General features: G+C 38.9%; 1 protein-coding gene and 1 long non-coding RNA gene across 2 annotated transcripts in view; one reads left to right on the plus strand and one right to left on the minus strand.

Moving 5' to 3' along the window:
• The first annotated feature begins 690 nt into the window (after positions 1-690).
• Positions 691-2,064, plus strand: LOC131303731 (uncharacterized). The gene is made up of 2 exons (XR_009192164.1): positions 691-807; positions 1,758-2,064. It is a non-coding gene; the product is annotated as an uncharacterized LOC131303731 (long non-coding RNA).
• A 4,698-nt stretch (positions 2,065-6,762) lies between these two features.
• The window catches only part of LOC131302957 (uncharacterized), a 28,775-nt gene continuing 15,386 nt past the window's right edge, over positions 6,763-20,151 (minus strand). The window contains exon 4 of the mRNA XM_058329749.1: positions 6,763-7,644. Within this exon, the coding sequence (XP_058185732.1) occupies positions 7,461-7,644 (184 nt within the window). The 3' untranslated portion in view covers positions 6,763-7,460. The remainder of the gene's footprint in view (positions 7,645-20,151) is intronic.

A 20,151-nucleotide genomic window follows, 5' to 3' on the forward strand; every position in this document is an offset into this window, starting at 1 on the left:
TCCAGTGACTGAAACCGGCGACTTTTACCAGGGTTTGTTAAAACGCCGGGAAAAATACCCGGCATTTTCATAAACGCCGGAAATAGTCTTTTTTACCCCAAAAAAAAAGGATTGCTTTTTGTTTTTTCAATTTTTCCCTTGTTTAAGAATCAATTCAAATACAAATATGATATCTGTGACATAAAAAAATCTCAAATACATCCAACATAAGTTCTCAAAATGCCCTACATATTCGGTAGTACCATAAAAGTCAACATAATCCATACAATGTCTCCAAATCTCTCCAATACATCCACTCAAGCATTTCTCAAAATCTACAACACAAGTATTTCTTCTATATCAAAAAGTAAAAGTCATTCATCTCAGATATCCACCATGCAAATTTTTTATTTTTATCAATGGATATTCAAAAGAAAATCAGCAGAGAATAACAGAAAACAGAGACACTAAACAAGAGGACTAAGGGCTCTCTCCTAGTCCTTGTCTTGTACAAGAAAATGAGAAAATTACTGAGGAGGAGAGGACACCCAGTAAACAGGAGAAGTCTGCCCCTTTTTGAAGCCACCCAATATGTCTTGATTCGCATTCCTTGGACACCCGTTCTTCTTCAATCTTACCAACAAATAGACAAAAAAATAATAATGATAACTGTGTGTTAACTAATAAGGCTAATAGAAAATTTTGAATAGTGTGTCCATGTTAACTCTATCGGCTACCAAATAACTATAATCGATAGAAAGAGATATACATTTTAGCTGGTTATAATTATGATTACAAAACGAGATCACTGTCCATCAACCTCCACCTGTGCTAGAACTTGGGAAATCATTGAACGGTATTAGAAAAAGTAAAACTCACACCATTAAGCACACACAATTCCGAATTTACATTAGAGAACCTAGTCTTCCCAACTAATCCGCAAGTCATCAAAGTGCATGATTCTGATGATAAATTATGAATGAGATTTGACTGCCAAAAGAATTAAGGGATCAAGAAGCATGTCAATATTGTGTAATCAAAACCAACTTCATTGCTGCAAATTCAAAGCCTCCAAACTCACACTCAAGAAAAGCATAAACCAAAGTATGAGATTCCAATAGATGAAAGTATCCAATTCCCTATCAAACGTAGCATGCTCCAATATACTATCACCGTCAACTTCCCTAAGGCAAATTCTATACTAGAAGTACAAAGGAAGTAAAAAAGCATGCAATCATCGTGAACCTCAATTCGATCTATTCTACTGGAACCATTTTAATCTAAGTTTGGTACAAACAGTGCCCAACGCATGCAACCAATCAACCCAGCTCATTTGAAGTCTTGTCCACAATCAGAATAGATCTAGTATTAAGTAGGGAATGATTGTAGTTGAATCAAAAAAAGGTAGGAGAGGAGGAAATGACTTGGGAACAAGTGATAGTAACAGAATATTGTTGAATCTGCCCAGATAAGTTTACACCCCGATAAGTTTCTTCTAGTATGAAACTTTTGTTACCTAAGGAGAAAATAAAATGATAGAGGCGAAGAATTGCTACAGTAACAAGAAGATACAGCTGACAAGTCAAGTCAAGTCAAGCTAATTAAGTGTATAAAGCACACACACACACCATAGAGAGAGAGAGAGAGAGAGAGAGAAATCACCAGTCTTGTCTTAGTCACACGTAATTGGAAAGGGCAACTTACATCATACTCACCAACATAATACCTTTAATGTCGTAATGAAAAGAACTTCAAAAAACAATGTAGACCTAGAACAGATAATAGTACCAGAAAATTGAAATCTCTTCAAAACAATTGTCAAGATATTCGGCGCCTCATGTATGCTCAACTACGTCCGTGCTCTAACATATGCAGCACACCTGAAAACATTGTGTCCCGTTTTCCACCAACTTTTACATCATAATAAGAAAATTTAAGGGAGGAACAAACAACATCTTTATTATTACGAACAATGATTCACAAAACATATTGGACTCATCTGCAATTTGTCCCTTCCTCTCCATTTTTGAACATAGCTGCCCTCTTGACTCCTTCATCATTGATTTTGGTGATTTAGACATTTTGGTCCCAAGAGGATGTCCGGCACTAATAGCTTTATTGTTTCTCTTCATCAGATTCATGTCAGAAGAGCAATTCAACTCTACTGTTTCACCTTTAAAAGTTTAATAGGACTTACATGAAATCCAAATCAAATAAAAAACAAAATCAGCCATGAAAAGAAAAGCATATGAGAACAAAGAAACATAAATTGATAAATTTAGAAGCATTCGTAAGGGTAAATCCAACCCTTACTCAAAATAAGATTTACGATAGATCCAATCAACACTTAACAAGCAAAATATTCCTAATAATCAAACTAGAGTGTCAAAATTACTCAGTTAGCATTCAAAATTCAGGCAATACACTCACAAACTGTATAGCAAATTGAAAAACTTGAAGCGTATACAACTAAAAGAATAAAATACGGAGATCACAATTCATAGGGACACGAGATGCAACTGAGAGTACAGAGCGATCGATCCGAGTGAGCTTAAGCTGCAGACTTGAAAGAGCAAAGAATTAATTACACACTTACAAATGCATATATCTCTATATGTCTATGTATACGCACAAAGAGAGAGACTCTCAAAATTAGGGCATAAAAAAGGAATCGACAAAATCAAACACACAGAGAGAGACTCTCAAAATTAGGGCTTAAAAGAGAAATCAAAAGATTTGAACGCCCTAGACTCTAGAAATTAGGGTTTAAAAGAGATATTGACAGAGTCGAAGAAAGATTCGGATTTACAATTCTTTGATCTCAAACAAGAGATTCAGGTAGATCATGAGCTCAAACAAGAGATTCAGGTAGATCCGATTTTGAGCAGAAAACTAACTCAGTGTCTCAACGTTGGAGGAAGAGCCAATGTACTTGCTCCAATGATGCCGTTCCACAAGGTGCTGGTTTTCAAATGTCGTGAGACCCCGTTTTTTTGTAGTGGTTTCTGAAGCAAGAATAGAATTAGGACTTTTAGGGCTTGCTATGAACGAGATGAGAGAGAGAGAGAGCTAGAGCTTACACTGGTTTGAGATATGTAATGCTCCAGGAGAGGCAAGGGCGAGAACAAGAGTGAGAGAGAGAGAGAGAGAGAGAGAGAGGGAGGGAGGGAGGGAGGGAGAACTGCCAGAGCAGGTGTGTCGATTCCAAGAGAACGCAGGTGTGTCGATTCCAAGAGAACCAGGGCTTTTTCAATCTCTGTCTTTGAGTGCAAATTAGAGGGAGGGAGGGAGGGAGGGAGGGAGCCCGGGGGGCAACTTTTAACTTTTCACTCCGTGCCCCCGAGTAAAATTTTACTTTTACTAGGGTTTTTGTCAAATGCTGGGAAGGAAATGCCGAGTAAAGCCCTTTTTGTTGTAGTATAATCATTTAAGACATACAATGACTTAGTACATACAAGCACGTTTTGGTCATCAACAAGCAATAAGGCGGCGGCCAGCTGTGATGCCCCAAAGTGGTATTGGGGCATCATGCCCCCAAGTGTTACCAGCCATTAGATTAAAGTAAAAACATCACAACCGTTCAAGGAAAAGTAAGAAAAACTTGTCCAGCCGGTGAAAACTCAAAAGTGTACTCTCTTGTTTTTTTTTTTTTTATCTTGACTCAAAAGTGTATTTGAAAACCCAAACTCCTATTCACAAAATCATCTCCTCCATATTACGCCATTGTGCTCTCTCTTACAGCGGAAGGCACAAAAATTATGATGAAAAAATTAAGTTCATTTACACTGTTTATGGTGAAAAAATTAACTTTTTTTAGATCGTTAATATATTAAAAAATATGGTGAAAAAAATTAGGTGCTCTAATTTTAATTTATTTGAATCGCTACGAAGATTTTATTTTTGATTATAAGAGTCTTGAAGACAAAAATTATAACCTTTTAGGATAAAATGATAAAAAAAAATTAGATCTTCACACAGGTTTAAACATATTGAAAATGGGAGCACTTAAATTTTAATCATATTTTTTAGTACATAAATAGTCTAAAAAAATTAAGTGCTCTAATTTTCAATCCGTTTGATCCGGTACGAAGATTTTATTTTTCTGATCACTTTATCCTAAAAGGTCATAATTAATTTTTATCTTTAAAACTCTCATAATTAAGTTTTTACTCTATATGGTCCCAAATAAAGTGCAGATACTTAATTATGAGAGTCCTACAGATAAAAATTAATTACGACCATTTAGGATAAAATGATCACAAAAATAAGATTTTCATAAAAGTTCAAAAGGATTGAAAATTGGAGTACTTAATTTTTTAATCATATTAAGTGCTCCAAAAAAATTAAGTATGATTAAAAAATTAATGATTTGAATATATAGATAGCTATCATATCAACGAGATAGCTTGGATGATTTTTTGCTAAAAAAAATCCATTGTGTTCAAAACTTAGCATCACTGCATCCGTTGCTGCAACGAAGATAAGTAAGCAACTGGACTTGTTGCACCTAAAAAGAATTGGCAAGCTCTCTGATGTATGGAACGTGAGGCAAGGTGATTGATGACTTTCATACAGGAGTTAGAATTGGTTATGGGACGTGGGAAAATAACTAATGCTAGCTATCATTTTTCAAGTTTAGTGAACTCGTTATTCAATTCAAGATGTTGAGTTATCAGACTAATTAATTTTTTTTTTGTTGAATTGAACAAACCAATTTTATTAACTATAATGAGTTTATTGGATCTAAGATGTGGTAAAAACGTCGTTTCTTAGAACAAACCGATTATCGTCATTTCCATCATTATCGCTAGTGTCATCACTAATGTCTATCATTACATTCTTTCCTTTCGAACGAACGTTGTCATCCATCTCTCCAAATCTGGTCAACTACGACCACAATCAATGGCAAGAGTTTTCTTATATAGTGGTATAAAATGCAATACATTATGGTCAGCATGATCTAAACAAACAAAAAAGGTAATCATAAAGATAAATTCAGATTATGGTCAAATACAACCATAGTTTGTGGCAAGTAATTTCATATATCGTGGTAATCGATTGATATATATTATGGTAATTGTTATCTATACAAACAAAAAACGTACGCATTGATCTTTTGTGGCAAGTGTATCCTTTTCAAAAGGTAATATAAACCGTGGTATGTACACATCATGAAGTAATAGTCGAGTATTATGGTTGTAATAATGATCAGATAGCGTAGTATGCATAGCCTTATTTTGTGGTAAGTATGACATTAATGACGGGTAGATACACATTTTTCTAACATAACTAATGTACCATAATAATGGTAGTTAATAAGCTAACTACCACAACAAAATTTGATGTCACTTAGTTCTACTTAATTTGTATTACCTTGTAATTAAATCATCATACCTAATGATTAATGAAACTAAATGATTATTGAATGCGGCATTAGGGATCAATAGTTAGCGGTTACTCTTACATTAACCAATTGTATCAGTCACTCATTGATCGCAATCAACACTATAGTTAACTACTACATCTACTAATGACTTTGACCACTATCAACCTACATTAACCATTTCATTTTAGTCAATTATTAATGCTCAATCATCACTATAGCATTAGTACAATTGGCCAATGACTCGACTACTATAGTCAATCATCACTCATTAAATATGATCAATTAATTAAGCTTTTAGTCATATGACTCTGACTACTATAGTCGATTATAGTGATTAATCGTTACCCTACCACGAATTGAATAGTATAATGTCATATTATAGCTACTAATCGTTATAATATCACGTCAATCAATTGCAGAAATTATTTCAAATAAATTATTTAAATATAATTTGGAGATTATTACAATTATATGGTTTATATTTTTAATTTTTATATTTTTTTTATAAGAAACATATATACACAAAGTAAAAATTTAATGAAATACATTAACATTAATTGTAAGTTATTCAAAACAATAAATGAATAATTATTTTTACAATAATATTTGTTAAATACATAATTATAAATAATTTAATAGAATATATTAAAAAATGAATATAAAATAAAGGAAATTTTTTGGCTTAAATAATTAGTTTCAAAAAATTGTTACAATTGGTTTACAAATTAAATATTATTAAATTATAGTTATATTTTCACCAAATATTTGGTAGTATATTACACAAATGATTAGAAAATGTCAAAAAGTAGGGGAAATAGGACAAAAAGTGGGGTCAATTTATAAATTTTTAATAATTAAAAAAATTTCTGCAGAAAGGTTCATTTTCCCGCCAAAAAAAAAATTTTCCTGCCAAACCTGGAGAACTGGTTAAAGAGAGAGAGGGCAAAAAACGTTGAAGTCTAGCCTTTAGTTGTGGTAAGTATACAATATTTGTGTGGTAAGTATCAGCATAAAATATGGTAAGAAGAGTATGTTTTCATGGTAAGTATAATTACGTTTTTTAACTGAAAAAATGCAAAACCACTTCACTTTTTGGGGATGGTTTTGATCAAAGGGCTTAGATTCACCTAAAATTTGATCTAAAGGTCCATATTAAATGGGGGCATCATGCCCCAATACCACATTGGGGCATCATAGAAAAATTGAGCAATAAGAGATTTGCATATAATACGGATAAGGTAACTTTTTTATTGCATCTTATTACCTTAACACGATATACATCCAATGGTGGCCTTGAATAAACATCCTTACCCAAAACCCTCAACTTCAGTACCTAGATGGTCCAACGGATGCAGTTGTAATCTTTCTAAACTACAAGAAACAAATGAAAAGGCCTCTATTATCTCTGGTTGTAAATAAATTAACATGTACTACTATACTAGGTGTATCATAGCAAAGAAATCAAAACCCATACAAAGTTTCTGAGTTTGATTGTTTAAATCAAATACTTTATGATGCTTAACCACTCGTCTTCCTCAATTGAGCGGAGTTGTCGGACTCAACAACAAAGTGGTCCCACACAAATCTCTCTTCTTCTTTTTTGGCCGAAAGATAAAAGGGATATAATTAAGTTCACTAACCATTTCAAGCTCTGTTAATTTTACACGAGTGACCATCAAACACAATAATTCATACAAGAGACCATCAAACGGTTTTTCCCATATGCTATAATGGATCAAATGACAAGCAATCACTTCGAATCTGCAGTTTTCTGCCATGATGTTCAAAGTTAACAGTCAATGATAGAAAAAACACAAATTCTGGTTTGAAAAGTAAAAGAAACAACAATCTCATGGTTGTTAAGTTGTTATCAATTAAAAGCAAAGTCAGCAGACCTACATGGAATCCCTGAAGCACCCAACATAAAAGTAGGAGATGACCATCAAGCAACATCGAGTGTAAAAGTAGTGAATCAGAGAGTAAGAAGAAATTGGATACCTCGCTTCAGCAGCCCAAAACCACCACGCCGTGGAAAATACCGAACGCCGACAAAAGAACCGTCGTGAAGCCAGCAAATCGTGGAGAAGAGAACAGATCAGGGCAGATCGCTCCCGCTACCAACCCAACCACACGTCTCCATCCCGCAAAGCAAGCAAGCCATGATATCGCCGGATTGTTGCAAAGAAATATGCCAGAGACATCTTGTACACCACTGGGGACACAAATGGACTCCATTGAAACCCCATTTGCAGAGATGGAGGGCTACTGAAACACAAACCCTAGAACAGGGCCAAGAACGATAGTAAGAAGCCCCAAATTACACTTTAGTACGAAGCACAAGTGCGAAAATTTTATGATTTTTTATTTTTTGAGGTCGAACACTATAGAATTCAATTTAAACGCTATCAAAAATACAAAGGTACGCGGGTCAGAATTTTTTTACGATACACCTAATAGATAGCGTGATGGAAAAAATTCTATAAGCCAACGCTATTAAAAGCCACTTTTGTTTTAGTGTCTAGTCATTAAATTCAAGCATCCAAGAATCATTTACAGCACTTTAGACTGATTCTAGCGATTTGAGGCACTAATTTTTCCAAGTTTTGAACCTACATTTCAAATATTCTAGGCTGATTCTAATCTATAATATTATCTTGTTTTTGGAGAGTCTGTCCATCTTCTAGAAATAGAAAACCATGTTTATAGACAAGATCCAACACAGCAATAACCAACCATATATAGTAGAACTAGGAGTGAGATGAATATTGCAATTTTAGTTTGTCGATAGCAAGTTTAACCCCCTAAAAGAACCACGTGGTGAATACTGATTCTGGAATCCATGTGAACTCAAATGATGGCATCCATGAGTTTCATTTCGATATCCACAATCTTATCTTGAGCTTCAATTACCAATTTGACCAAGAATCAATAGATATATTCCAAAGGAACTACTTATGAACATGGTGAGCAAGGCCTTATTGGAGTCACTCCCATTATGTCAAAAAGATGAAAAGGGGGAACCACAAAAAACAAATCATAAAAACCAGTAATCCAACAATACAATTTCTATTTGGCCACATATAGATAAACTGCAAGTATAGAAATGAAAAACGCCAAATCAAGCTTGCAAATTCTTTTAAACCTTAGTTGAAAATAAAAACCATTAAGCATCTGTCAGATAATTCCCTTTGCCATGAAAGGGCATGTACAACGAATACAATGTAGACTCCTCCCAAACGGGGCATCACCATATAGATTGATCGTCATTGGTTGCTTGTTTGGTTGTTTGCTTCATAAACCAAGATTGTGGATATTCCCATGGCTAGGAACATCGCCACACGATAGTAGTTATCATTAAAATAGAGTCGCTACCTAGTTTATGAAAACTAGGAAAAACAGATAGAGATTCCGGGTACGGGAGTCAAAAGTACAATGAGGGGAAGGTGTTAGGCACCCCTCTTTGCCCAGCCGTGAGACTGGCCCATAATTGTTCGACATATGATTAATGCTTGCTTTATTTAATTCTAAACAAGTAATCTGTTTAATTACCCTTTACGCAGTTAATGGTGAGTCGAGACAGTAAATGAAAGCATGCATCAGAAAAGCAGGATAAAACAAATCTGTCCCATGGAGATGGATCCCACTGCCGGTGAATAGATGTCACGGCCAAGGGATCCTCCTGGTTTGATGTACAGGCCGATGGATCGAAGACCCAGTCGATGTTCTTCCTCACACCAGACTAAACAACTAACAGAGAGTTAAAGTACTACGATTAGCATGCATAAACTGAAAATAAAACAAACCAAAGGCCCTTGGGCCTCACCACCTTGATCCCTTAATGGCTTGATTGATTTGGATTGAAAGAAATTGACCGACTTCTTTCTCGAAAACCCTAGGGTTAGGGTTTGAACTTTGGGGTTTTGATCATCGGATTGTGGCTGCCTTCGAAAGGTTAGGGCTTTTGTAGAGGGGATATGAGAGAGTATATTTGCAGAGTTTCGTGGCTAGAGAGGGTGTGTGTACATCTTAATTTCGGAACCCTAAGGGCCTCTTTATATAGGCAATTTGTGACTCACTCCAGCCAATCAAATGACGTGAATCAATAAGGATTTCTAGGTCAATAAGATCTCTAGACGAATCTGCTTTCGTAGCCCAAACGCATCGGAGAAAGGCTGCTAGGGTTTTGGGGATCGGATCAAACGTATGACAGAACATTCCAGAATCTGGAAAATAGACGATTTGGCGATCGGTTGAAGGATCTGGCGGCCGAAGGATAATTCTGGCGGCTGATGAGCACCTAATATTGTAGATATTTGGTGCACCTAGTCCCGTGTTATTTCATTTGCTTTATGTTTATTTGCTGTTTTAAGTGATTTTGCGCGTAAGGTTTCTCGTTGAGCGTTTCAGGTAATACGTGAATAAGAGGCCTTATTTTGGTGCTTTGTACAACCCTTGAGGGAATCTGAGTGGCGAGGCCTTGAAGAATACAGCCGTCGGGTTTTGGAATGATCAAACAGAAGGTTAGATAGTGCCAAGGGCCGTCGGGTGCCAAAACTGGGCACGTGGGACTTGATTTGCCAGGAAACAGATCCGTATCGATACAGTTCATGGCGTATCGATACTTCATTAAAACAGTGGGTTTTGCAAGCTTTAGTGTATCGATACGAATTTCGGAGTATTGATACGGTTCCTTTTGTATCGATACGGTTCATCTACGGGGAATCCTGGATTTCAGAGCAAAACAGCTCGGTATCGATACGGAGATGAAGTATCGATACGGGAGGCTTACCGACTTACTTTTTGACAGCTTTTAACTTTCCATAAGTGGCAACTTTCTACTTTTGGTGTATTTTTGGATATTTTGGAGAGAGATAGTCTTTTTGTATAAATAGGACCATATCTCTCCCTCCTTTATTACCTAGTCCATTACTTTCTTAGTTTGTACTCCATTAATGTCTCTTTAAGCTTTTCAAGTTTAATTTCCAAAGAACTCAAGTAAGTCATTCTTATGTGTTAATTTCTTGTTTATTAACGTTGCAGCTACGAACTAAATCTTCCTTAATATCAAGTTTGTTTTCATTTTCATCGGTTAAAAAATCATGTCTCGTTTTTATGCTTTCTTATGCTTTAGCTATGTGTGAGTAGTCGTTTGGCTAAGTCTCGGGATAATCTTTCCCGAGGACTTAGGAGGTTATTTGGTTCTCAAACATTCGGGCTTAAAATTTTGGTTTTCGGAATTGAACTAACCTAGCCATTTTAGTCTAAGCGAGGGGTGTTAACTCCTTAATATGTCGTTTAGTCGAGCGGTCTTGGCAAGCGGCATATTGAGGGCTCGTGGCCTCCTACGTGTTAGATACATTAGCAAAAATACGTTTGTTTAGCTCCGCTTAATCACATCTTTCTTTAAACCTAATCGTTAAAGCTAAATCTTCCGGGTGTGAGCACGCGGTCGTGACTCTTGCTCGAGTTATATTAAGAACCGGTAACGGCCTTCGTCAAGGGTTAGACGATCCCTAGACTTGCCTTTTTTAGTTTATAAAGCTCATTTCTAGTTGTCGTTTTAGTCTTTCCACCATTTAAAGCAAAACCAAGTTGGTCGTCTTAAACGCCCAAACCACCATATAAAACCTTCAATCCAATTGAGCTATATTCGATTCTCTGTGGGAACAATCATGGACTTTCCGGTTATTATGCTATCGACGACCTAGCCCTACGCTTGGGGTTTTTCTCAACCTTATTTGAAGGCGAGGTTTGAAGGCTAAGCAGCGGCCGAAGAATCGATCTGGCTGCCGCGGAATCGATCTCTCAAGGAGATTTTCAAGCAACATGTTTCACAGGTGACAGAATGATGTTGAGGCTGTGAGATCAATGTTACAGCCGAAAGATAGATTTTTCTAGGATACTATATTTCTGTCTGAAAGGCTATTTGACTCTGGATTGGGTCCTATAAGTGGCTAAAAGTACTCACCATAAGTCCATAGGTTCACGAGAAGTCAATCAGCAATCACTGTATCCATTCATCATCGGGATGGTCCCCCAGGTGGGACTTGAAATAATCGTTAGGCCAAATTGGGGTGTCTACAGATGCCCCTCTTTGACTGAACTTAGACAGATCGCGAGACATGTTTAAGTAAGAGTCAAAGCCGTAAAACAACTTCAATTTGGTCGAACCACTATTCTAAGGGTTTTTGAAAAAGGTTTTGGCTATAGTCGGGCCAGGAGGTTGCCTACGTATTCCACAAGGGAAATTTAGACCAACTGTAGTTCGGGAGCAATAGAAAAAAATAAAAGTTTGGAGGGTTGAGAACAGAAGACGTATCTTCAGGCTTTAAGAGCCGTAGTGCAACGTACCCAGGTAACGCCGGGATTTTGGCAGAGAGTAGTTGAAGGAGCGCAGAGCTGCCGGAGAAATTTTTTGCAAAGAGCATCTTTAGTATTTTGAGGTAGATCAATACATAGCGGGCGAGTCGTTTGCTTTTCTTGATCATCTCTACTTTGACTGAGGGGAGCTCAGTAGAATAGCCTATCCTTGCGAATGAGCTTGATGGAATAGATGTAATTGGGTGGAATCCAAACCATCTTTTGGAGACAATCGGATGCCGGTTTTGAGATATGGGGTGGGATCCAAGCCATCTTCTGGAGACAAGTTGGACACCAGTTTTTGAAATATGGGGGGCACAAAGCCAGTAACTGGAGCGCAGAGCTTGAGATGAGAAAATTGAGGCACGAAGCCAGAGTTTTGGGCTTGAGGTGATAGAACCGAGGCGCGGAGCTGGTATCAATCATATGGCGAGAGCTTAGGATGTTGGAGCTTGGAGCTTGATAGAACCAAGGCGTAGAGCCGGTTGCAGTCTGAACGTCTATGCACGGAGCTTTCCCATCATAAATTTTGGCGTAGAGCTAGAGGATCGAGGTACTGGATCGATCAATAAAACTGCGGCGCGAAGCCGAATGATTGCAGGATTGACTTGTTTGATGAGTAAGAAGAGAGATGCAAATTATAGTATGTGATGATAATGGTGATGGTTAGATATGATAATGGATATGGTGATGTAATTGATGTAGACTCGATGTGAACAATGCAATATGTGTACGGGCCCGTGCGTGTGTGTTTGTTTTAAGCGTAGAGCTTCTTTCAAGTTCTGGACTTGAGCATTCAGAGCATAGAGCTCAAGCATTCGGAGGATGGAATCCGAGCATTCAAAGTGCAGGCTTTGAGCATCCAGTGCACAGTGGTTGGGCATTCAAGCGTAGAGCTTGAGCATTCAAGTGTAGAACTTGAGCATCTAGTACACAATGGTTGGGCATTCGAAGAGCTTTGAGCATTCAAAATGTTGGATTTTGAGCATTCAAGCGTAGAGCTTGAGAACGAATGATATCTTGTGGGTTGGTTACGGCGTGGAGCCAGTTGAGATAGTGGGCGTAGAGCCGTTGAGTTGATGGGCACAGAGCAGCTGAGATAATGGGCGTGAAGCCATTGAGATAGTGGGCATAGAGCCGTTTGTGTTTGTGGGCGTAAAGTCGCTGGAAAATGGAGATAGCGGACATGGAGCTATTGAGCGTAGAGCTGTTGAGCAATAGTGAATGTGGGCATAAAGCCGCTGTGGTGATGTGCATAGTGCTGATGAGTACATGGTGCTGTTGAGGTGATTATGAGTGTAGAGCCATTGAGCAGCGGGTGTAGAGCCGCTGAATGAATGAAGCTGCTGAGATGATGATCTCAGGGTTGTTAGGCAAGCTTAGAGCTGCTGAGATGGTGAGCTTAGAGCTGCCGACAATGACTTGAGCTCAGGGCTGCTGGAGGAGTGATAATGAGCATGGGCGTAGAGCCACTGAATAGCTTGATAGTAGTGAGCATGGAACTACTGAAATGGATAGTGAGTTTATGGGCACAGGCCCACTGAGCTGTGAGCATGGAGATGGTGAGCACAGAGCTACTAAATGGTTGAGGTAGTTGGCAAGGAGCTGTTGAGTGACTTGAGCACAAAACTGCAGAGATAGTGAGATAGTGAGCATGGAGTCGCTGATTGTCTTGAAGCAATAAACGAGTACAGAGCTGTTCAATAGTTGAGGTAATGGGCACAGGGCTGTGATGAGCACCTAATATTGTTGATATTTGGTGCGACTAGTCCCATTTTATGTTGTTTTAACTTGCATTTATCTAGCTTTTATTTGATACTGCACGTAAGGTGTGTTTTTAGTGTTTTCAGGTAAAACGTGCAAATAAGACGCATTTCAACGCTATGGATGGCCCAAGTACTTCCAAATACCCGAAGACCCTGTCGGCCCCTTAAAATCTGTCTAAGTATGGAAAAAATGACTTTCTGGAAAAGTATCGATTTTCGAGATTAAAAATGGCGGTAATTGATCCTTGAATTTTTCTAAGAGTAACTACAATGTTACAAGGTTTTATTTGAAGAGCAAGGTCATGTTTTGATTCATTTTTCTTGAGAAAAATGTGAAGTTCTCCATTTTACACTAAAAGTGGGGGGTTGACATTTTGATTTAATTGGAATCTTGAAATTCTGGTAATGCCATTGTTTTCAAATGGGGGATACTTTCTTATTTTCATTAAATAAATTATAAAGTAAAGAAAAGGTAAAAGAAAGGTTTAAAATGTAGTCTTTACTTAAGTTTAGAGAATGAAAATAAGGTGCTGTGAAGCTGTGGAAGCTGCTGGGAGCCGTCGGGTGCCAAGTTTTGAAGGCTGGCCTAAAAACTGGAGATAACCTCCCCGTATTGATACAGCCTTATTCTGTATCGATACACATTAGCTTCGTGGGAAGGCAGGTTTTGTTGTATCGATACGGCCTTAACCCGTATTGATACGGGATCACTACGGGGAAATGCCCTTTTCAACTTAGCAGCGTGGTATCGATACTTTGCTTAATCCGTATCGATACTACGAGCCTTCGGCCAGATATTTGCTGCTTTTTGGACCTTCCATTTATGGAATAGTTGCTACTTTTGGTATGTTTATAGGATATTTGTTGGGAGAGAAGTTGAGTTGTATAAATACCCTTCTCTCTCACTTTAGTTAAAAATCTACTTTATGCTCTAGGTTAGTTTTCTTTCTAGTCTTTTTGCCATTGTTGTTCTTAGTTTCAAGCTTCAATACTTGTAAGTTTAATTCCTAATTTGATGCTTTCTCGTTTATTAATGTTGTAGCTACGGACTAGATTCTCCTTAATACCAAGTTTATTTTCGTTTCTATCGGTTAAACATGTTTTCCAATTCTAGCATGCTTTCTAGTCTTTTCCTTATGTGTGAGTAGTCAATAAGGCTTGGCCATGGGTGAATAACACCTTGTGACTTATGTTTATCTTGTCTTTCTCAACTCATGGCTTGAGGTTTGGTTTGTAAATGTGCGTGGTTCACCTTCTATGTAACAAAACTTGTCGATGTTAACCTCCGGTGATCATGTGCTCGCTCACATGGTTTCGTGAGCTATGTCTCGCCTTGTGTTTGCCAAAAGAACCAAAGAACTTGCTCGCTTTCCAAATTGTGCTTTGAGTTCATGACCTTGATATTTAGTTTGAATACAAGTCTTGGCGTTGTTAACCTCTGGTGATCATGTGCTCGCTCACATGGTTCCGAGAGCGATGTCACGCCTTGTGTTTAGCTTGTTATTCAAACTCTATATCAAGTCTAACCATTTTCATAGCTAAATCTTCCGGTTGATAGCCTATGACGTGCAATTCAACCGTGTTTTCGTTGAGAATTGTTAGATGGCTTAAGTTACGGGCGTTAGTAACTCCATTGCCTTGCCGCCTTTAATTCTTAGTTAAAACTCATTTCTAGTCTTTTCCATAAGAGTGTTTCTCCACCTTTCAAAGGAAAACCAAAAGTTGGCCGTCTAAACGCCACAAACCCTTACACCTACAATCCGAACAAGCTATATTCGAGCTCCCTATGGATCGACTCGGACTTCCTCGCTATACTATGCAAATCTTTAGTTGTAGTCCGATTAATAAATAATTGAATTTGACGGCCGTTTGGTAAACTTCAACGACTACCGAATTTGGCACCATCAGGCTGCTAAGCTATCAAGAGTATAGTGCTTGCTTAAGGGTTTGAGTAATGAGCACGTGGTGTTTCTGAGCTGCTAAGATGCTGAGGCGACGAGCTCGGGGCAGCTGAGCTAGCTTAGAGCTGCTGATGGTGGAGTGTAGGGATGCGATAGCCATAGCACTTCTGAAGTACAATGATCAGAGACATCAAAGATCCTTTGATCAGGTGAGAAAGCTTATGGAGAATTCCAAAATGGGCTTGATACCCGTGCTTGAGATTCCATATGCTCGGGGATGCCCCAAGGCTGGTTCTGATCACGTTGCATTTACTCGGGAGTACCCCCAAGGCTATTTTCGTCATCCACAGTCATTTATTTTGTTGGTCGAGGACCCAGAATTCCATAAGGGCTTGAATTGGTGCATCAAGCGAAACCTGATGCTGCTATGAGTGACTAGAGGGCCAGAAGATCGATCTCGCGGCTGAATAATTGATGTCTCGGCTGAAGGATCGAAGTCTCGGCCGTGTAATCGCTTGGTTTCCAGAGCTTTATAAAAGGCCACGACCTTGGCGTTTTATTTTCATTTCTCTCCTTTCTCTCTCTTCTCTTCATTCTCTCCACATTCGAGAACTCCTTTGGTTTCTTCATTGGGCTCGAGTGACGGGGATATGCCGGCGTGGCTGGCATGCACGGAGGGATGCCGCGCCATTCTTGGTCCTGTCTTGATGCTGGACTTGGGACCCTCGCGTGGGGGGACTTGCTTACGTGACGTGGAACTTCTAGGGTGTCGCTTGTACATGGTATGATGATTTTTCTGGGCCATGTGGTGATTCTTTTGAGCCATGTGATGTCTCTTCTGCACCGCAGCACTTCTCTTGTATACGTCACCTTGGGGGTGTCCTCTTCTTTTTTGCACATGGTCTCTGGTGTTCGGACCACTAGAGGATTCGGCATATCCTCTTCTCCTTGTTTTTTTTTTGATTTTCTTTCTGCATATGTTAGTCCGACAGGAAACTGATGTATAGTTTTTAGGAAACATGGGATGATCCACCTTGTGATGTAAAAAGCTTTTGTTATATAAAACAAAATCTTTTCTTTTGATATGTGATTGTGTATGCTGCATTTGTATTGTTTTGTTTAGTATGAAATTCGTATTTCAATCAACTGGACAAAACCGTGAAACTTCTCTGTAAAACAGTCGTTCTGGCAGCCAAGCCATTGATTAGGCGGCCGAGAGATCGATTCGTTTTCTTTGGGTTTGACTTTGAGTCAACCCTGATTGTTCACGGGCCAAGGAATAGATCCTACAGCCGCCATATCGAAGTGTCGACCGAGAGATCGACTGGATTAATACAAATTTAAATCTGATTCCGATTCGAACTAGGACTCCACCTAGCTTATAAGTACGCGTTCTACGAACCCAATGGTTTCGTCAGCAGTAGTTTCTTACATATGGCACAACCGGTTCTTGATCAGTGGTTGAATTCCTTCAATGGCCTCGACCGTCTACTCTTTAAGTCCTTTGGCATGGATTTCCTCTTCTCCCTTCGCCAAATTCTGGTGAATTTTGCTTTTCTTCGTGCAACCACCAGCTTGTGGGATCCTGTTCTTTATGTTTTTTGATTTAGAAGGGAAGAGTTGTGTCCTACCATCGAGGAGTTTGCAGCCATTATGAGTCATTCGGATAGAGAAGATCTCATTATCCCTAACCCTCCGTTTAATCGTGGTGACCTTTTGAAGGCTCCATTCTAAGTTCAAAAACACGAAGTCAGATTCTTCATGGTGAACGGAAAGTTGGAAACTCTGCAGCATATTAAGCGTTTTGGTGTAGCTGAAGCTCATTTCCAGATTCCTCGACAGTAGGCGTGCTTTCACACACTGTGTCTGTCTTCTCCACTATCACTTGCTTGGCCCCTCCTTTGGCCATGCTGATTCTATGTTGCTTGATTTCGCCCAATACATTGGAAACCGTGTAGGTTTTGCTGGTTTACTGTTGGCAGAGACCTTGATAGGTCTTGATGCAGTGAAGGGTAATTAAACAGCCCAGTTCTCAGGCAGTCCTTTGTTACTACCTATGAAGCACGGGTACTTCGAAAATGTCGCCGTACCCGTACCGGGTACGGGTACGGGTACGGGTACGGCGTGGGTACGGCAAAAACGTACCCGGTACGGCAAAATTATGTCGGGTACTTTTGGTAATTTTGGGTACGGCACGGGTACGGCAAGGGTACGGCACGGGTACGGCAAGGGTACGGGACGGGTACGGCAAGGGTACGTTTTAGCCCAAAATGAAATTTTTTCAAAATTTCTGGGATTTTTTTGTAAATAATTATAAAATGTGGGTTTATTACGTAATTTATTTGTCATTTATAAACACCTCTCTCTCTTTGTCCCTCTCTCTCTCCATCTCTCTTCTCTTCGTCTCTCTCTGTATATTTTTTTTATCGATCGGAATAATCTCTCTCTTTGTATATATGTACGAATGTATGCATGTGTAATGTATATGTATATATGTATCGGAAATTCTGAATACTAATAGATATGCAGTATATATGCAGTAGATATGCATATATATACCGTACCCCCGCCGTACCCGTACCCTACTTTTTTGGGGTTTTGCCGTTTCCCGTACCCGTACCGTACCCGTACCGCGTACCGGTACACGTGCTCCATAGGTTACTACAGGTTCACTTTTTACTTGTTTATTGTCAAGTTATCTTTCCGCTCATCACTCTTTTATTTTGACTCACGTGTTCTCACAACTCGCAATTTTCCCTTGTTTTCTATAGGCATGGCTTTATGAGAAGCTGAGGGTATGGGATGCGCCAGAGTGACTTCCCTATAGTTCAGATCATTGCACGGATCGTCATGTAACCAGACAGTTTCCAACTGAGGCTGCTTGGAAGGCGTGGATGGAGACTCGCAAAGGCAATCGAATCCAATGGGTTTGCCCCTGGTATGGCATTGGAAGCATGAAGATGAGTACCATGGGCCATTTTGGTGTTGCGGTGATTGGTATCACTCGAGTTACCTTCTACTTTCCTGTTCGTTTTCAAAGACAGTTCGGGGCTGAACAAGCTAAAGTGCTGGGTGATCCTGAGTATGCTGTTTTTCCAAGGCCCATAATGTCAACCTTCGTTGCAATGTGCTTTGTCTATGGTCGAATCAGGTGATGCAAGATATTTGTAGCGACCCGTATTTTCAGAAAATTATTTAAAGGTTTTATAAATATCGAATTTTGGGATAATAAGAAAAGGGTGAGATTATTTGATTTGGGGTTTAAGTGATGGAATGGAAACTAGAGGGAGTGTAGGTGTTATTTTCCCTTTTGCTAGTATATATAGTGGTGTGTGTGAGTAGGAGATTAAATTCTCCCATATCTCTCTCATCTCATCCCTCTCTCTCTCTACCATCTCTTACTCTCACTTGAAACTCCACCATATACCTCAAAAACCTTAAGAATCCATCTTGTTATCACCTCTAGAACACAACCCCAAGCTCGTATCGTGTTAGGAGAAGCTCGAAGAGGAGATCTCAGTTGATTTCAAGGAGCTCGGAGCTAGGGCTCGTTCAAATCTCTTGGGTTTCGGCATTTGACTCGAGGTAGGGTCTTCTTTACCTCTTCTATGTGTATATATGTTGATTTGGTGTATGGATCGTGCTTGGATCGTTCCCCTTTGTTGCTTTGAAAGTCTGTCAAACTGCAGAAAATCGCCTCGAAACAGCGGGGTATTGATACCCAAATATGGGGTATCGATACCCCATCCTTCTTTGGATTTCCAGCTTGTCCGGTATTGATACCCGACTCAGGGGTATCAATACCCCTTGTTGTCCTGGATAGCTTCGATGCTGTCTTGTGTTCCTTCAATCATTTCAATTCCCAATCGCTTCTAAACCCTTTCGGATGCCTTCTAGTCCATCTTTTGCTTATCTAATTGACGTCCTATGATTAGTGAATGTTATTCTTGACCGTTGGCCTTCCATTAATAAGGATTAAATGATAGTTTACTTGGTTGAAATGTCAATATGATGCAATTTGTGATTGATTGATTATTTATGAATGTTTGTGGCATATTTGAGATATAGTTGGCATGTCGTAACATATTTCATGTATGATTGCGGTCTTGGGACGGTCATAGCTTGTATATCGAGTAAGGAAATAGTTATTTGTGTCGGAAGTTGATTTAGGAAGTCTCGTAACGCAAGGGGTGGTAATACGACGACTTAGATGGTCCCGCAACGCAAGGGGTGGTAATGCAGTGACCCAAGTTGTTAGGGATCACCGTGACGCAAGGGGTGATAACACGGTAATCCTCGTGGTGTTATACGGTAACGCAAGGGGTGGAAATACCAATGGAGATGATTGGCGATAGTGAGTTGTGTCAAGGTTACTTGAGTTGTTTAACTTCGTGTGAACTTGGTGGTACATTGAGCTATGGGCATGCGTTAGGATGATCTTATTGAACGTTGGAAAGCCTTTGAATCAATTGTTATCTATTGATTGAGCCGTACTTCTTGTCTTCATTTTACCTGCACATTTCATCGTGTTTACATATAGAATTGGTAAAGGTTTTCCTACTGGGCTAGTGTAGCTCAACCTAATCTTTCTTTTAGGACAAAATGCTGGATGATAAAGATGAGTTTTGGGAGCTAATACCGTTTTAGTTACTTAAACATCTTATATTGGCTTTCTTTTGATAAAGATGAGTTTGTAACTAATTGTACTTAAATTCCTCTTGATTATAAAGTATGTAATATCTTAAACAGGTTCATACTT

The sequence above is a fragment of the Rhododendron vialii genome, chromosome 10a (assembly GCF_030253575.1).
Source record: "Rhododendron vialii isolate Sample 1 chromosome 10a, ASM3025357v1".
In the NCBI taxonomy this organism is placed as follows: domain Eukaryota; kingdom Viridiplantae; phylum Streptophyta; class Magnoliopsida; order Ericales; family Ericaceae; genus Rhododendron; species Rhododendron vialii.